Below are 18,343 nucleotides of genomic sequence, written 5' to 3' on the forward strand. Positions count from 1 at the left end.
GAATCCGTGTAAATGTTTACAGTGGTGAAACTGCAATATGCTGGAAAATCATTCCCACAGCCACACGATCGCACTACCCACTGTTTGTAACGGTTTGTTGACGGGTTGAGAAATTCCTCTTTCTATGATGGTGATACAATTTAACTGCTCACCACTAGAAAAATAATTTCATTAATTGAATGAAGAATTGAGTCTAACAACAGCAGGACATATTCTGCCAATCAAATTCCAAATCACCAAGGTCCTTTAACCCAGGACCCACAATTTAACCCACAAAAGAATGTGCTTCACATCACATTTTCACCAAACAGCACAGTGTCTGCTCAGACTAGTCAACACCAAAAAACTACATTATCTGTCGGCTAAACATTATCAGAACTACTAGAATTAAGGAGTCACTTTCACTGACATTCCTGTTTAGTCACATAGTTATAAACCTGCAACCCACAGAAAGAAAAAAAAACAAGCTGACGCTATGACTACAATTATCCAGGCACAAACACATTAAGACACAATTATGCACTCGGTCATGTGAACATCTAATTTTTTTATTTGTAAGATCTGAAATGAATGGGCCATCTTGAGTTTTTTTTTAGTTTTTTATATATATATTTTTATCCAATTTTTTTTTTTTTTTTCTTTTTCTCCCAATTTGGTAGCCAGTTGGACCCCGTCTGATTCAATTAGAGCTAGTATTAGATACACCGCCCACACCCCGTCCCTCGGCGGCCAACGGGAGAGCGACATGCCTTCTTCAAGCCATCTCGCCTCCCAAGCTGTAACCGTGATTCCGAGGCGCCCAAGGTGCTTGTTTGTGCGGCTATCTACTAACCCTGCCAAGTCCCTCCCTCTGGAGCAGCGAGCCAATTATTGCTGCTCCACGTCAGCCGGCAAAACAGGGCTATCTTGAGTTTTTATTTTATTTTATTGAAAGTGTGTAAGTATACCTTCAAACTGTGTACACAAATATTGTATATTTCACATGAATAGTATTTAATAATATCATATAATGCATATAAAGCTCTATGTTGGGTATGGGCGGCAGTCACTCCATCACATCTCCATACTGTGTGGTCCTAGGGCTGGAGGGCTCTGTGGACTGAGCTGGTTCTTCTGCTAAAATTGAAAAAGTGGAAGTTAGATAACACACATACATACATACCTGTACATATACATGTCTACACACATATACACGGGCATATTCATGTGCACACACACCAACATGCATGCCCAGAAACATTGTTCACACACATGCACTGTTAAGACCTACTGTGCGGTGTTCGGTCCGGAACACTTCCCGTCTCCAGGTACATCCACAGGTCAGAGCACTTCTGGGTCTCACTGCGCGTCACTGCATAGCTGCTCACTGACCCCGCCACTGCGGGAGGAAGAGGAGGGAGCGAGGAAACGGGACAGGGGAACGTCGCATGAGACTCGGGATGTAAAAACAGAATAAACGTATTCAGGTATTAATTAGATATAGGCTTCCGGCACATCGCATGGAGAGACTCGCCTATAGACACCAGCAGGTTCCACTTCAGTGGGTACGGCAGCTTCTTCTGCAGCAAGCTCTGGATGGAAAATAAAAGACCTGTGCCTGCGAGAGAGAATACATTAGCTATAATTTAACCGTGGCCTAAAAAGCGAATCGCGCAATAACCGGACATGTACGTGCAATTCTCCCACTCACCGAACACAAAGGTTCCCATCCCTTTCATGAAGGCATGAGACTGACAGGCGCTGTACTGCTGCAACCCCTGAGGAGAAAGAAGTTCCCAATTAATCCGACAGAATGCCGAGTGCTTGAGTTTGACGGAGTCAAACTCAGGGTTACAATGTCAATTAATCGAAAGAAGTACAGAAGCTACAGCTTCTGTTCAACTGCGTGCTTAATTTTCGAGTCAACAGTAAAGGCAATTGGCACACGATTGCCCACAAAAAGGGGCTTGCTACATGACGTTCTCAAACCGCGACCATAGCAACGTGAAGTGACCCAACATGTATGTTAACTGTACGCTACGACAAATATCTGAACGCATACCGGGTGTTTTGCTGCCACCGCGTCATCGACCTTGCTTAGCCCGATATTGACCATTCCGCGAAAATTAATTATAGATTTCTACTGAGCACAGCTCGTTTACCCTCTGCAAACGGACACACATAAACTACACACAGATGCGGTACATTCATGTTGTTTCCCAGCTGCCTAGTGCCTATTTCCGTATACATACGCTCAGAGGGTGAAATTCCACCTAGGGTGCCCCCGCGTGGAGTGGAAGAAGCGCGGCAACATAATAGACATGAAATGAGAGAGCCCGATAATATGGTCATGGCACAGCTATAGATTTTTAAGGCAGAAGGGACACTGTTTTAAAGCGTTTTACATTACATTACATTACATTACATTACATTACATGTCATTTGGCGTTTTATCCAAAATGACGTACAGTTGATTAGACTAAGCAGGAGACAATCCTCCCCTGGAGCAATGTTGGGTTAAATACCTTGCTCAAGGGTCCAGCGGCTGTGCGGATCTTTTTGTGGCTACACCGGGGATCAAACCACTAACCTTCTGGGTCGCAGTCATGTACCTTAACCACTACACAACAGGCCACTCCATATCTGAGTGAATGATATAGGGCTTCCAGTATATATATATACAGTGAGTGATAGCCTACGTCACATTAACTGGACTTGTACATGTACATTTCATAAACACCTTGAAGGTTGGTTACCAACCCCAACTCCTGTTATCATAAAACAGTAGCACCTTAGTGGTTTGAGTATAGGTTACGGCTTGTTAACATAGAACGTAAAATGGTGTTGCTTCTTTAAACTGCGGTAGACCATACCCTTGGAAACACGAGTATGGAGTGTCCGGTTCCACCACTCCCAACACATAGTGAACCGATGGCCATGTGCATTCAAACCAACATGGGTAACATGTAAGAAGGACAGACACAGGCCAACCCAGTAATCACAGGCCACTCAGGTTTCATGTAGAATTGTGCAGTGGTTTATTTGGTTGATGTAAAATGTTCCTGATTGATGTATAGGAGAGATCTACTGGCAAAGGATTACAGGTGTTGCACTGAACACAAATTTAAATCAGAAAGTCATTTCAGTGATTTGTGTCACAGTATTTGAACATGGAAGCACAGGCAGAATCATAGTCCAATCAATGTCAGAATTCCAGGTCACAGAAATCCTGTTAATCCTGTTACATAATTTTAAAAAGCTTAAATTTGCCAAGGGGTTTACAAAAGTTTTGTATGATTATATGACAATAATATATTTCAGAGTGTCAGAGTTGTACAATAATGATTTGGAATTTAAATACAGGTATATAGAAAAGTACAGGCTGTAGAGAAAGACATGGCTTTGGAAATTGGCTCTAAATTGGCTGTTCCCTGAAAAGGCGGTAACCCCTGTTCTAAGGCTACAGTTTACAAGTTTAACGGCGAGCCGGCCGGGTCCATGGGCAGCACTGCTGACTCACTCGTGCTCCTCAGGCGGTGTCTCACTTTCACTTTGGAGATCACTCGGTTGATATACCCTCACGATTTCTAACAGTTGCTACAGTCCACTACAAGAAGTTGAAGAAGTATGGTCCACTGCACTTAGTTGATGCCCCCACCCCATGATTGTTGGTACAGCCCACTGCAGCGGGCTTCAGCTCAGTATGGTCCGGTTTGTTCTCATGGAATGACCCGGCCTGATTTCACTCCTTACTGTGGACTGCCTCATGATTTTGGACCTGCCAGGCACACAGATAGAGTTCAAATAATTAGAAGTTAGTTAATATATCTCCAAAAACAATCCACCTGATTGCTGGATGTTTCTAATTTCATCAGGAATTGCCAAGTAGATTCCGGGCTACCTTTTTAAGGTATTTCTAGCGCAGTGAAATGCAGTGCAGTAAAATTCTGTGCAATGAAATACAATGCAGTGACATGCAGTGCAGAGAGATTCAGCACCATGGAAAAACAGTGCAGGGAAATGCAGTACAGTGACAAGCAGCACAGTGAAATGCAGTGCAGTGAAATACAGTGCAGTAAGGACCTTTCTGCCAGCATCCGGCTGTGTTTCTGTTCCCTCCAGTCCAGAGTGAGCCGGACCGGTTCTGACCAGACGTGGTGCACAGGCTGGATGCATTTCACCAACCCTGCCGGCACACCCACAGGCAGAGATGGGTGGATCCCAATACAAGCAGACACACGCATGCAAACACACATACAGGCACCCATGCTCCTTTACGGAAACAGGTGAGGAGGCAGACAGGTACACGGAACACAAGGGAGGGAAATGCAGAACAGTTGGACAGTGGTCCGGTGGACCAGAATGACTCACGGACATGCTGTGTAATCCTGGGCAGAGTCCCCCGCTCACTGTCGCCACCTCCAGGAGGAGCACTATGCTGCAGCAGCACTCCTGATAGCAGGAATGAGGGGGCGATGTTTATTTTATTCTGTACATAACAGCAGGGCTTTTATTTAGTCAATGCAGTGCAGGGCTTTCATTCTGTAAATGGTATGCATGGCTTTTATTCTCTAAATCTTTTTGCAAGGCTTTTATTCTGTAAATGATTTTTAGGGCTTTTATTCTGTAAATGCTCTATAGGGCTTTTATTCTGTAAATGCTTTGCAGGACTCTTATTCTGTAAATGCTCTGTTGAACTTTTATTCTGTAAATGATTTGTGGTGATTTTTCTAACTCATGGAGGTGGAGCAGGAGACAGATACAGCAGAGAGAATTTGGGGTGGTCCTCAGGGTGGCAGCTGGTATGGGAGGGGGGAGGCAAAGGAGGTTTCAAGTCTATGTATCAACAGATGGTCATAGTGAGTTTCAAGTGTTAAATATCTTCCCCACAGCAACATTTAAGTGTTGGACACACATACATTAACACACACACACACACACACACACACACACACATACATACACTCAGACGAAGAGCCTTACCCATGTTGACTCTGTCCCCCATTGGTCTCGGGCCCACAGGGTGTGGTGTGGGGCCCACAGGGTGTGGTGTGGTATGAGGAGTTTGTTGGAGCAGTGAGTCCCCCTCAGTCCCAGCATGGCGGGCCAGTCGGGAACGGTGTGAAGCACTCTTGGATTTGACCCTCCCCTCAACACCCCCTCTCGTGTTCCTCCACAAGGCCTTTATGTCACTCACAGCACCCTCAGCCACCTAAACACACTCAATACAACAGAGGGTGCAATGAGTGCCCTCTGGTATTTTATACTCTTTATATTATCTGTTATTTATACAGTATGTCATATATTTTATTTTATACATTCATATCCCTGTTTCATTTATTTATATTGAACTGCATGTTTAGGTTATATTATGATATAGGCTATAGTGCAATTGTTGATACCTCTGTAGATGGGATGGACACGTGGCTGCTGTCAGATCCAGGGGAATGCACCAAAATTGAAGACGGCCTGTAGCGGGTGACAGACCCAAAAACAATGAAATTGAAATTTTGGAGCAGTCCACCTAAAACATTTGCAAATATGTCCCTCTAGTTAGATGTTCACTCTCTCATACTGTAGAACATCTTTCAGCTATGCATGATAGAAACTGAAATGAAAAGCAAAGACTGCTGGGTGGGTCATCCTGTTTGGTACCTATTAACTCCTTAAGTATCTTGACAGAAGCTTGAAAATGACACCCAAAATAAAACGGTTACGATAGATGAAATCAGTGTGAAGAACTTACTTCCAGGTGGATAACATTGAAGAATGTGACTAGCAGGCTGTGTCATTTAACCAAGGTCTGAACACATAAAGTCAATGTTGGAATATAAAAATAATTTATAAAAACTGAACTAAATAGTTTTATTTATATGACTTATAATGTGACGTTATAAATGTAATGTTAACGTTAGCTGTCAGCACCCCCCTAATGTTGTAGCTAGCCAATATCATTAATATGAATAACCAGTGCAAACTAGCTAGCTAGTTATTGGAAACCCTATTACTGTAACGTTACCACGTAGTTGGCTAGCTAACTAGTTTTACAACAGGCAAGGTCGAATTTAATGTTTCATAGTTTCATGTTTGTAAAGTTATCATTGCAGTGTTTCTCTATATGGCCTCCAATGAGCGTCTGCTGTTTATTAGCTAATGTTAGCTGCCTACAACGTTTGTATAGGACATGATCAATACAATCAGAAGTTCCGGTTTTGTTTTTTGTTTTTTCCCCCATGTTTCTGACACTTAAAAACTTATGTTGGGTGTCTCTGTGTCAGCTGTTATTGACTGTGCCAAGCATCTTGTAAACGGACTGTAGGATCTGGGTTATCCTCCCTTTTAAGAATTGGAACAAGCCCAATCAACTGTGTGCCAGATTACATTTGGCATTACAGTCCCAAACACAACATGATTTCATAGTTAACTAGCTAACTGTTTCTACAGTGCTCTGGTTCAGTCAATTTTTAAGTAACGTTATTTTGTTCCGCGCCCGAGTGGCCACCCAGAAGTATCTTAGCAACCTTTGTTTATAAACATTCTGATTTCATCTATTCTTGAACCCTTTTGACAACAGGCATATGGTCTCTACCCTAGTCAGAATTACTCTACATATTACAAAAGCAAAGTTACAGAAGCCCAAATACAGTGAAAGAGGAAGCTTTTGTTCTCACTGACAAGATTTTCTGTTTTTGAATCGATAGAGATTATTATGGCAGTGGCTGATGAAGTTGGAAAACACAATGGGGCCACAGCCAAAATACTGGTCAAATCCTGTTTCAAATTTTCTGACAATATCACCAAAAATGAGCATTCTGCATTGCTTTTTTTATAAGCTATGTCTAGGCAGTTTTCCAAAAAGGACATTTGGAGACTCCAAAAGGACACATGGAAGCAAAATGATATTATGGGTCTCATGAGGTTTATTTATATTTATATTTATATTTATCCAGAATTTTTTTTTCCCCTGCCTGTCATCCTCCTCCTACCTCTCTGTCTCAACCTCCCTCTCCTTGCACTCTCCTCAGCCAGCAACAGGTCAAGAAGATCATAAAGTACAATAATGACAACCCCCATCCAACAAGTCAATATGTACAAGTCAATTTATATTTTCACATACTATTTATTATTCAAAAGCAGGCCGGGTCCTTATTTATAAGCTTATGAAATAATAATAAAAAATTTTGAGAATGTATTTAGATGCTCACCCTATATAAAATGAGGTAACGTCACTGAAAATTCTCTTTATTGTGGAGTCAAAGGTGTTTTCTCTGTCTTTGTCATAAATATTCACTCAGACAAGAGATTCCTTGGAAATAGATGTAGACATTGCAAAATATTTTTTGTTGTTGTAAAACATCAACCTTTTTTTGCATAAAATCTCAAGAACGGTTTTTGCCGAAGCGCAACAGTGACTTACGCTTGTGTGTTGAAAATGCCACAGTTTCATTACGCAGGCGAATAAATTATGTGTAGGTGTTTTATGCAAGCCTAACAAACTATACGCTGTTGGAAACGTAGAGTCATTAGCTAAAATGCTTTTCAGACATTACTTCAATATCATGCACGTAGTTGGTTCTTTGTTTGACAGAAATTACATGGTAGTTGACGCACGGATAGGGAGAATGCCTATACTTAGCAGCTGCATTATGGTTACTAGTCAGAGAAGCTTGTGTGTGAGCTCACGGTGTTCCAGGGCGCCTATACCAGATGTAGATTCCTATGTAAAAGTACTTTTTGTTGAAGTATGCAACAGAGAAATGGACAACAATGACAATTCTTCCGGAGAAATTCAAAGTAAACAATGGATATTCTATCTACGTTTCTCAGTGTTCACACATTTTTAGAATTAGGAACTATTACGCATTTGGTTCGTTGGACCTTTGCCGTGAAAAGGACACTGTCATTACCTTATTCCTTGTACTATGTGGATTTCCAAAGTGCAGGGAAGGCAAGGCCCCCCCACTCTTGTTTTGCCACCCACATGTTACAAAAGAAGGTATTGTTATCGCTAAAGAAATGGCATCTTAAAAGAGGTTACACAGATGGAACCGTTAGTTGTAATGCTTTAAAACGGTATATCCTGTTAACATAGTGATTGGAAAATACCTGCGCCTGTCTCTGGTGCCGGTCATTCCTCTCTCACTTTGAGCAGACATCTGGCCCCTTGGATGATGGCCATGAGTAGACAGTGACTTTTTGACCTTTTCCCTGACCTCTGTGACCTCTCTGATTGGAGAAGAAGAGGCAGGAGTGTGTGTGGCCAGTTGGCGGGATGGTGAGTACAGACACCTGACAGATGGACAGAAAGACAAACACTGCAGTCAGGGGTGCCTCTGAGACAGGCCTAAACTACAGTACAGACCTGAATACTGACCCTGACACTAAAAATGATCAAAGTCCCAGCTTATTTGCATATTTGTGCTGGACTGGACTCCTTTTCCCTCCCTTTCTGCTGCCTCTCTAAGCTCACTTCCATTGCTTGTATTGGCAAAGAAAATGACAAAAAACAAAATCAATGACATAGCTCATTTCCCTCCCTCTCTCTCACCTCTGCGTGTGCTCGTACTCGTCTCGGGCGGTGCGTTTGGTGACCGGCCGGCTTTGGCAGCGGCCCCTGGAGGTGATGGCGGTGACTGTGCAGGTGTAGGCGGTGTTGGCTGTGAGCCGACGGGCGGTGTAGGCCCGCTCGGTGCCCAAATAGGCCACGCGCCCGTTCAGCCGCAATTCGTAGTTAAAGAGGCGCCCCAAGGGGAGGGCGGGGGCCCCCCAGCTGACCAGCAGCTCGTGGCGACCCAGCACTGTCATCGCCAGCCCTGAAGGGGCGTGGTCATGGCACTCGGACGTCCGGGCGTCCACTGTGGCTCGCTCCCCTGCTGCGTCCCCCGGTCCCACCGCACACACCCCCAGCTGGTACAGCGTCCCGGGAGACAGGCCCCCCACGATCGCCCTGCCGAGGAGAGGAGAACCGCCGTTAGCCTTCTCAAACTTGGGAATGTTCCAGAAGGCCTGTTCCTTAAAGACCCTTCTACTGTCCTGTAGGTTTCAATTGCAGGTCTCCAGGACCAGGGTTGATAACTACTGATCTACATGATTAAAGAAATATAGGGTTATTTCAAGAATTAATAATTATTTGAAATGTAGCATAAAGTGTGTTGGTCACCCAGCCCTATACAGTGCACAGCGGTCACTCACCCCAGCTCTGTGGTTGTATCCAGCAGTGTTTCCCCACGATACAGCTGATACATTCTGGGTTTGACCCCTCCCTGCGGGGCAGCCCAGCTCAGCCGAGCCTGAGTCGGAGTGCAGCCAATCACACGCAGCTGCTGTGGTGGACCAGGTACTAGCTCCACCCCTTTGCTTTCCACAGCCAATAGGGTGGGCTCACTGCAGGGGCTGATGTCACCGCCATCAGTGGACTGGACAAGGAGGAGAGAGAGGGTGCCTCCGGATTGGAGCGCCGAGTTGGGAAGGGTCAGGTGACAGTGGGTACCCCTGTACAAAACCTTGTCTCTGTCCAGGAGGCTAAAGCACAATGAAATGGGCAGTATGGGTTGAGTATCTCAATGCATTTAATTGATCCACTGAGGCCTCCACTGAGTATCTGTTGGGTTCAGACCTAGGTCAAATACGTAATTATTTTGGATTAAAAAACTGAAGTACTGCACCTTACTGACCTGTATGTGACCTCCAGCCCGCTCTCAGGAGTGCATTTCTCCCACGATACCATGTAGGAACCTGAGCGAAGCCAGCTCGTTTTCGGGGGAAAGGGTTTGGAGAGGCGCTGTAACCTCCTCAGACAGGCACTCACTTCCTCTTGAAGCTCCTGGCTGATTGAGTGTGACTGAGAGAGAGACTGGGAGATGGAGAAAGAGGCAGGTTAAGACCAACGGGCTTGGTTGATGATATAAACACCGTGGGCTCATTGGAATCTCTTTCCTTGCTCCCTTTCCTTGCCTCCTTTCCTTGCTCCTTAGTCCACCCATCAGAGGATACAAGGAAAAGAAGCGAGGAAAGGACAGAAGGACAGAGGAATTGAGGAAACGTGTATTAGGCAAATGGGACATCCTTGTTAAGTCAAGGATTCATTTCAAGCCATGTCAATTGCAGATGTAGCAGATGGGGAGACGTGTATCCACAGGTTGGTTGTTTATATGTCACCCATTCTGTATTACTTGTATAAGTACTTCCTCAATGAATCCATTCAGATTTCCTTGGTTAAGTATCCTTCAGGAGCCTCCTAGCTCTTCACTCCTAGGTCCTCCAAGGAGCATTTTAAAGGTAGAATGTCCTTAAAGATGGCAGACCTCCATTGATTTCCAGGTCAGACGAGGACCGAGGAGAAGAGGATTCCAGTCCCTGTGTCTGGTTCCTCATGTACAAAAGCAGGTCTTAGTTCCCCTTTGCTTGACAGTGCATTCCGCACTGAATCCCTGAGTCCAACTATACCGCAAATGACTATGAAGTCACCGTGATGTTAAACTTGTCAAGTCCTGTGTAAGTCCTGCAGATGGAATGTGGTGTTATCGCTGGTGACTGAGTGAGTTTGTTATCTCAGATGACTCTGAGTGAATGTGGTGAGCTATCTCTGAAGACACTGAAGGAAGGTAAGGGGACATGGAGAACAGCCAGAGATGCGCAGTGAAAGAAGAGATGCGCAGTGAAAAAATGAATGTCCAACCTGCAGTCGCTCCTCTAACAGAGAGTGCTTTCTCACGGACAACACTCCCCTGGGTCGGGACACCAACACCTTCACTGTCCTGAAAGAGAGGAGGGGAGGGGCTCATTACCAACAGGATGTAAAATGGGCACTGGCTTTCCTGTAGAACTGTGTAACATGTAGGGTGTAAAATAGTCTCTGGCTTTACTGTAGTACTGTGTGACCTGTAGGGTTGTAAATAGCCACTGGCTCTACTATAGTTCTGTGTGTGGCCTGTATGATGTAAAATAGTCACTGGCTCTCCTGTAGTACTGTGTGTAGCCTGTACGATGTAAAATAGTCACTGGCTCTCCTGTAGTACTGTGTGGCCTGTAGGGTTTTAAAGTACTGTAGTACTGTGTGTGACCTGTAGGGTGTAAAATAGTCACTGGCTCTCCTGTAGTACTGTGTGTAGCCTGTACGATGTAAAATAGTCACTGGCTCTCCTGTAGTACTGTGTGACCTGTAGGGTTGTAAATAGCCACTGGCTCTACTACAGTTCTGTGTGTGGCCTGTATGATGTAAAATAGTCACTGGCTCTCCTGTAGTACTGTGTGTAGCCTGTAGGGTTTTAAACTACTGTAGTACTGTGTGTGTAAAATAATCACTGGCTCTCCTGTAGTACTGTGTGTGGCCTGTAGGGTGTAAAATAATCACTGGCTCTCCTGTAGTACCGTGTGTGCAAACAGATGTCATGATTGGCGGTGTTTGACAGGCTGTGCTCACAGGGCTGCGAACCAGGCACTGTCGTGCTCCTCCTCCAATAGGTGGCGCAGTAGCCCATCCAGCAGGTGGGGGAAGGCGGGGCTTTCCAGGACCAGGGCGTGGCCATCTGCTTCTGTTACTAGGCAACTCAGGGCAAAGCAGGCAGTCTGTCCCGCCCCTGGCCACCTCCCCTCACAGAGAAGGGCTTGAAGACTGCTGACCTTGGGGGGAGATGGGGTACAGCCATTCTATACAAACACCCCCCTAATACAGTTTAACACGTGAGATCTGGCCCTTGAATCAAAATCTTGCCTGGGGTTCTTTCCTCCCAGGTAATTAATTGAACAATTAGTGCTTCTGATTGGCCAGACAGTGTTTACACCTGACTCCCAGGTAAAGGGAGGGTTTTTTTGACCTCAAGGACGATGATTTGAGGAACAGGGCACTAGAACATGGAAGCATGGTTAAATAAAAAGAAATAAAAAGCCTGCAGTCTGACTGGGGCTGGGGTCTCACCAGCTGGTGTTCTTGTTCCAGGGCCAGTATCAGGCTCCTTCCCTCCTCGGCTCCACAGAGACGGCCCACGGCAAACGCAGCATTCATGGCGGTGTCTGTCAGAATATCAGAGCAGGAACGTCGCAGCAGGAGCGTCGCAGCAGGAGCGTCAGAGCTGCACGTTGTTACTGTACATGTGCCACCCCTGTGTTTAATGCCCTGATGTGAGTACGTGTTTGGGGGGAGGGATGGTATATGGATGTGAGAGATGGGATGTGGGGGGGTACACACCTGCATGGCTGTGGGGTGTGTAAGGGTTACACACCTGTGTGGCTGTGGCTGTGGGGTGTGTAAGGGTTACGCACCTGTGTGGCTGTGGCTGTGGGGTGTGTAAGGGTTACACACCTGTGTGGCGTGGGGCGTGTGTAAGGGTTACACACCTGTGTGGCTGTGGGGTGTGTAAGGGTTACACACCTGTGTGGCGTGGGGTGTGTAAGGGTTACACACCTGTGTGGCGTGGGGCATGGGGCGTGGGGCGTGTGTAAGGGGTACACACCTGTGTGGCGTGGGGCGTGTGTGAGGGTTACACACCTGTGTGGCGTGGGGCGTGTGTGAGGGTTACACACCTGTGTGGCGTGGGGCGTGTGTAATGGTTACACACCTGTGTGGCTGTGGGCCAGGCACAGTGCCAGGCCCCTCAGTGTTTTGGCGGCAGAGCGGTGGTGCAGCAGACGCCTGCAGGCCTCCTCACAGAGGGACAGCCGGGCCACCACCAGGGCGGCGTAGTTCGCCGTGCCCTCCTGCTCCTCTCCCAGCAGCCTGGGCAGGCTGGCCAGCACCTCCCCAAACGCCTCCTCCTCCCTCAGGAGCCCGCAGCGCCCCACACTGCTCCCCACCTGACCCAGGGAGGAACAGACAAGGCTAGGGTTAGGGTTAGTCATGCTGGGTCTGAGCAACACAAGGGGTAGAGAGTGTGTGTGCCTGAGTGCTTGCACGTGTGTGTGCGTGTGTGTGTGTGTGTGCGTGTGTGTGTGCGCACGTGTGTGTGTGTGTGTGTGTGTGCGCACGTGTGTGTGTGTGTGTGTGTGTTTGTATCAGTTCTCAACATGTGATTAAGGGGGGGAAATTTGCCTTTCAGTTACCAATGAGGCGATGGCCCCGGCGGCGTTCGTCACAGTGTCCGGGTCATCGTGTGTCAGGAGCCCCCCTAAGGCCCCCACCAGCCCGGCACTGTCCCCCTGCGGCCCCTCCAGGGCCTCCTGCACCCAGCCCTCTCTCTCCACCAGCACCCCCAAGAGGTAGGCTGCTGTACTGCACAACCTGCCGAAACAAGGAGGTCTAACACTGAGGGCTCCAGAGCCAGTCACTCTGCTGTGTATATAACCGGAGTCATTCTACTATTTATACACCTACAGTCATTCTGCTATTTATACACCCAGAGTCACTCCATTGCTTCTACACCCAGAGTCACTCCACGGCTTCTACACCTGGAGTCATTCTCCTGTTTATACACCCAGAGTCATTGTCCTGTTTATACACCCACAGTCATTCTGCTGTTTAAACACCCATAGTCACTCCACGGACTCTACGCCCAGTCATTCCTCAGTTAATTTGCTTTGGACTGTTGCTCATAACCAGGTCTGCTAGTTAATCTTATCAGCTGATTTGTAAGCACCACACACACACACACAAGTACGCACACATACACATGCACACACATACACATACATGCACACACACACACTCAGCCACACACACAGGTCACAGCATACACACTCACACACAGGTGCTACACACACACACATGCACATACACAAAATCTCCACAAATTGTGTGTGACCAGTGGGTATGTAAAAGCCGCACATTAGCAGGCTCTGTAATGGTGTCTGTTTGCTATCTGCAGCAGATCTGAGCACTGCTGCGCTTCACTGTCATGGTGATGCCCGTTAAACGGGGGCAGTAAACGACACGACTCTGAACCTCAGCACTGGACTCAGGCACTGATCCGGTCAGCCGCAGGCTGTCAGGACCCCGTTACCACGGAAACACATAAACAAGCCCCCCTCAGAGAAGAGTTAACCCTTTCATGGCTGTCTGGTCACCCCCCCCAGGCAGACTGCATCTGGTGCTCTTGAGTCGCAGTCTGTCCTGAACGTGACCTAAAGCGATACGGACAGCTCGCCCATAAACGCGTTAGTGTGTGACATGCGTGGGGTCTGTCCGTGATTTACGGTCACGTTGTGTTTGTACAGTACGCTGAGTTACAGGCCAAACATGGCCTCGACTCCCCCGAGACACAGTGGTGTATGGTGATTGATGCGCCTCAATAAAGCTTTCTCATTAAAGTCGACGCATTTGTCAACTTTAATTTGCCCGAGGCAGTTGGAAAATGGTTCTACCGGGCCAAAACTTGGCCCTACTTCATTGAGCAAATACAGTACCTTTCACAACCTGATCCATCCTGCTCAATAAAATTTACGTTTCAAATTTACAGGCACTGACATGTTGTGAAACATGGCATTCAGTGGTGTGAGCACATCACGGGTGAATGTTTTAGACCCCTTTCAGACTCTCTGTGAGGGGCTGGGGGGTGAGCAGGTACTTGGCTGTGGGAAAGGGCAAACGCACAGACCAACCAGTAAATTCTACATTCAGCATATGGGCATTTACTGCATTTGGCATGAATAGATTTGTCAGACTATAACATTTTTACTTGCGGTGGGTGTCTGTGCTCGTTAAAAGTGGGTATAGCATTCAAGTTAGTATATGCACCATGCTATGTAAAGCACCGTGTCAGTGAAGCATCAGTTGTTTTAATCCAGCTGGTTTTTAACAGCAGGCTACTGAAACTGTGTAAGCAATGCAGAAAAATCTCTTGAAAGACGCACACACACCAACGCAATAGCTCAAGTTGACTCTTGTCGCTGAACGAATAAGATATAATGCTCAAAAAAAATTTCATCCAACACTAGTGTTCTGATGAAGGCTTGGTATGGCCAAAAGTGAACACTATTGTTTGATTAAAACTTACATTTTGGAGCATGTATTTCATATGCAAGTCTTATTCTTTCAGCTACAAGTTATACAGAAAATGGCAGAAAACATTCTGGTACTTAAATAGTGATTATTAAAGCTTGTATTACTGACGGCCAGTCTAATCAGTCAATGAAAGACTGAAAGGAGAATGAAAGAATTTTGTAAAGCATTTGTAATTTCTTTATATAATGTGTAATTAAAAACAGTTACAGATATGAATCTTTTTATTACCAGCTGCCCCATGAGTAGGACCTGATTGTGAAATGTCTGGCATACCCTCAATGTTGCACCGCTCCCCGAAGCAAAAAGCAAAAAGTGCACAACAATCTGTACTAACAAGCCCTGGTAGGTGTTGTGCTTTACAATAAGGAGCAAACCACAGCCTATTTCACACAAAAAAACGCTCTATAAAAACAGTAGCTGAATGAAGAGAGAGAGCGCGAGTGAGAGAGAACTTACCGGGAGTCCGAGGACCTGAGCAAGCACCCCAGCACTCTGACGCACCCCTCTTGATCTGGCTCCTGCAGTATCCGCTCCATCAGCTGCCCCTTGCTCTCCTGGACCGGACCGGACCCGCCCAGAACCAGAGCAGCCATCGTGTGCACAAGATCCGAGCGCTGCAGCCCGGCCGCTGTGTGTGCTGTCATGTGACAGGACAGCTTCCCATCCACAGGGCTGTCAGAGCTGCATCACCGTACAACCACAGGGAACAAACACCGCTCATGCGGACACGGAGGACCAGTAGGGACAACATAAAGGATCAAAGCTTAATGATAGGCAGAAACGCACAAACAAACAGGGTCATGCAGGGCCCCGAGTTCTTACTATTGAGAGGTGCACTTACACTCCCAGAAGATACACTTGGTGAAAACTTACCAAGTGAAGAGTTAGTTTTGCAACCATTTAAATGAAGAGAATAGGCTGCGAATCCAACACACAGCTCTCTTCTTTTCTCTTCTTAGTCTACGGTGGCACTTTGAACCAGAGCAGTAGACCCGTGTGAATTCAAAGAGGCTGTATGTGTGCGTAGCGCCTCAGCGGAGCAACCTGTCCTTTGCAGAACGGGGTGGAGTTTTCAGTGAACGTCACTGTATAAATAGCAACAGCCCAGCTCTGAGCAAATACTGTTATGTAGTTACAACTGCGACAATGCTGAGTGAGATTTGCTGTTTGTTTATAGGCGCCGACTGGGTGCATTTCTTATCAAATCATTGCTCGCTGTCTGTACCTCCACCACGATGTTGAGAAACTTTTAGCATATCAGTGGTACACGAGTTAATGCCTTGATCCATCAACACACTCCCAATGGAGAAAGATTATAAAAAATAATATATAAAAACGCATACCGTTGTTAGTTTGTATTTCCCAAAATTGAACATCTTCGTTAAACAGGGAAATTGGATTGGCACACGATTGATGCTGCGGGCTGAGGAGAATGAGAACCGTGATTACGTTCGGAACGGTTGAACTTCCGGTGGGTTGTTGTAAGTTTCTTTGTTGAATCAGGATGCTAATGAAAGGATGTTCAACAGGAGGATAATGAGATGCTCATAAACCAGCAGCCTGTTGTTTTGAACTACATCTCTTCTCAGTCGGCTGCCATTAACCGAAAGTGGTCACTATGGCAACGTTTAGGGAAAGGTTATTCATTCAATTCCCTGACTAGCAACAAATGAAACTATAGAAAAGGCAGAGATGTTACGACCTAAACCTTACTCATAATTATACATCATTTAACTTATACATTTGCTGAATGTATGTGGAACTTAAAGAGAAGGCTGTTAAAAAAAGAAACCAAGGCAACTATAGATTTTTGCCACCGTTTTGCTAAAAAATTTTGGCCATGGAGATTTGCGAAGTGACGCCATCATGCGGTGCGTGACGTGTGTGTACTGGTAATATTTACCATCGTTTTAAACAAAAAAGCAGATTAATCGTTCCGTACTTTAACTATTCACTCTTAAACTATATCGGGGCATATCCCTCAGACAATGGATTTAATTTAACATTCAACGACCAACAACATGCAAAAGTCAGATGAAACACTTATTTTATTCATTTTAATTATTTTTTTAAATTTTACAGTGAAGAGATGGTCAGATCGTTCCAACTCTAGGCCCATTCATTTAATGCCTTTTTTCTTATTTAAAAATCTTCACCTTTATCCCCTCCCACAAACTCTCCCTCACATCTCTCTGTCTAGGTCAGCTAGATCAGGGTTGATAAAGCAGGTGAAGACAGACCTGTCTGAAGTAGTTGATGGCAAAAGCATAAGGGAACTCATCTTGTCTACAAACACAGTTGTTTGGTTTCAGCGTGGGCCCAGTAAGTGCTCATGGTCTAGGTCTGTCTTAGCCTCACTTTAGTAACCATGAACAAGACCAGGACGAGGAGGTATAACTGATCAGTGCACAGTGTAAGAACCCATCCACATAAATACAAATAACCACCATGTTTTTGCATGTACTGTATATACCTTCCTGTAACATGCATATCTGTGCGTGTTTGTTTGTCAAGAAGGGGTACCAACACTGACCAGAGACTGACAGAAACAGACATTGTGTTGATTGTTTGTGTGTGTGTGTGCATTTGTGGGTGTGGCCATGGGGAGTAAGGAAGCATTTCCTGGAAAACTGTTTTGCTCAAGTCAACAAATATTATTTTTATGATACTTTCCCCTCACTGAATGTTAGAGAAAACAAGAAGATGCTGCAACTTAATCACAAGCATTTTTTATGACAAACACAGACTTGTGGTGGATGGTCTCTTTTTTTCCAGGACGCCCTTTGAACAGGAGTGGAAGTTTGAATGAATTTTCTTGAGAATATGTGGCAGGTCAAAAGGGTTATAGTGTTTGCATGGAGATATGATGTACGAGCACAGCCACAATGATCCACTGTGATCAAGCCCCCTTCCACGGACCCAAACTCCCCCTCCCCCAAAGCCCCCACAGCACTTGAACCATGTCCTTCGGGTGGCAATGACACAAACTGAGCCGACAGTGTTAATCGGCGCGTACACCTCAGATTCGGTCTGATAGGGAAGTGAGTGCGTGCAGTGCACCAGGGGTCCACTAGGGGCAGTACAGTGAAGAGGTCCAGGTTCCATTGTGCCGACTGTGCCGGGGGCACCGAGTCCCAGCATTTGATAGCAGGTGGGTGAGGAGAACGGCCGGGGGGAGAGAGGTTGGTGAATCCATTCCAGAGGAGCAGTTTTTTCAGCGTTTGCCCTCTCTGCCTCCCCCAAATACACCATCCTTAGCAGCAGGAAGAGCAAGGGGCTTTCCTTCCATGAAAAAAACAAAACGAAAAAACGACATTTCCCATAATCCTCCGAGACTTGTCAAGCCAGCCATGGAGATGAGTCCGTTCTGGGAAGTGTGGTTTTAACCCCCACCCACCCACCCCTCAATCCCCCCCCCCCCCCCCCACA

General features: G+C 46.0%; 2 protein-coding genes across 3 annotated transcripts; both read right to left on the bottom strand.

The window, feature by feature from the left end:
* Window positions 1-527: 527 nt before the first annotated feature.
* Window positions 528-2,226, bottom strand: tmem141 (transmembrane protein 141). 2 transcript variants are annotated; one of them, XM_061263835.1, is made up of 5 exons: window positions 2,042-2,226; window positions 1,691-1,757; window positions 1,514-1,597; window positions 1,271-1,378; window positions 528-1,116 (listed from the first exon to the last, which is right to left on the bottom strand). In XM_061263835.1, the coding sequence occupies exons 1-5, from the start codon at window positions 2,093-2,095 to the stop codon at window positions 1,046-1,048; spliced, it is 384 nt and encodes a 127-aa protein (XP_061119819.1). In that variant the 5' UTR covers window positions 2,096-2,226; the 3' UTR covers window positions 528-1,045. The 2 variants fall into 2 exon arrangements, with proteins under 2 accessions (XP_061119819.1, XP_061119820.1); XM_061263836.1 differs by lacking the exon at window positions 528-1,116 and having other exon boundaries at window positions 1,260-1,378.
* A 1,263-nt stretch (window positions 2,227-3,489) lies between these two features.
* On the bottom strand, window positions 3,490-16,364 carry LOC133141487 (uncharacterized). Its single transcript, XM_061262058.1, has 16 exons — window positions 16,258-16,364; window positions 15,371-15,595; window positions 13,018-13,195; window positions 12,537-12,771; window positions 11,897-11,991; window positions 11,402-11,601; window positions 10,658-10,736; window positions 9,654-9,832; window positions 9,172-9,501; window positions 8,528-8,926; window positions 8,086-8,268; window positions 5,382-5,448; window positions 4,963-5,191; window positions 4,351-4,431; window positions 4,063-4,165; window positions 3,490-3,757 (listed from the first exon to the last, which is right to left on the bottom strand). The coding sequence occupies exons 2-16, from the start codon at window positions 15,556-15,558 to the stop codon at window positions 3,673-3,675; spliced, it is 2,631 nt and encodes an 876-aa protein (XP_061118042.1). The 5' UTR covers window positions 15,559-15,595; window positions 16,258-16,364; the 3' UTR covers window positions 3,490-3,672.
* Window positions 16,365-18,343: the final 1,979 nt, after the last annotated feature.

This window comes from Conger conger, chromosome 12 (assembly GCF_963514075.1).
Source record: "Conger conger chromosome 12, fConCon1.1, whole genome shotgun sequence".
NCBI classification, from domain to species: domain Eukaryota; kingdom Metazoa; phylum Chordata; class Actinopteri; order Anguilliformes; family Congridae; genus Conger; species Conger conger.

Coding starts and splice junctions, on each gene's coding strand:
- tmem141 (XM_061263835.1), bottom strand. CDS start 2,095: ATGGTCAATATCGGGCTAAGCAAGGTCGATGACGCGGTGGCAGCAAAA. Junction 1,758..2,041: donor CGGTGGCAGCAAAACACCCG/GTATGCGTTCAG, acceptor CTTTCTCCTCAG/GGGTTGCAGCAGTACAGCGC. Junction 1,117..1,270: donor TCCGGACCGAACACCGCACA/GTAGGTCTTAAC, acceptor TTTCAATTTTAG/CAGAAGAACCAGCTCAGTCC.
- LOC133141487 (XM_061262058.1), bottom strand. CDS start 15,558: ATGACAGCACACACAGCGGCCGGGCTGCAGCGCTCGGATCTTGTGCAC. Junction 12,772..13,017: donor CCGGGGCCATCGCCTCATTG/GTAACTGAAAGG, acceptor TCCCTGGGTCAG/GTGGGGAGCAGTGTGGGGCG. Junction 9,502..9,653: donor GGGCTGGAGGTCACATACAG/GTCAGTAAGGTG, acceptor ATTGTGCTTTAG/CCTCCTGGACAGAGACAAGG.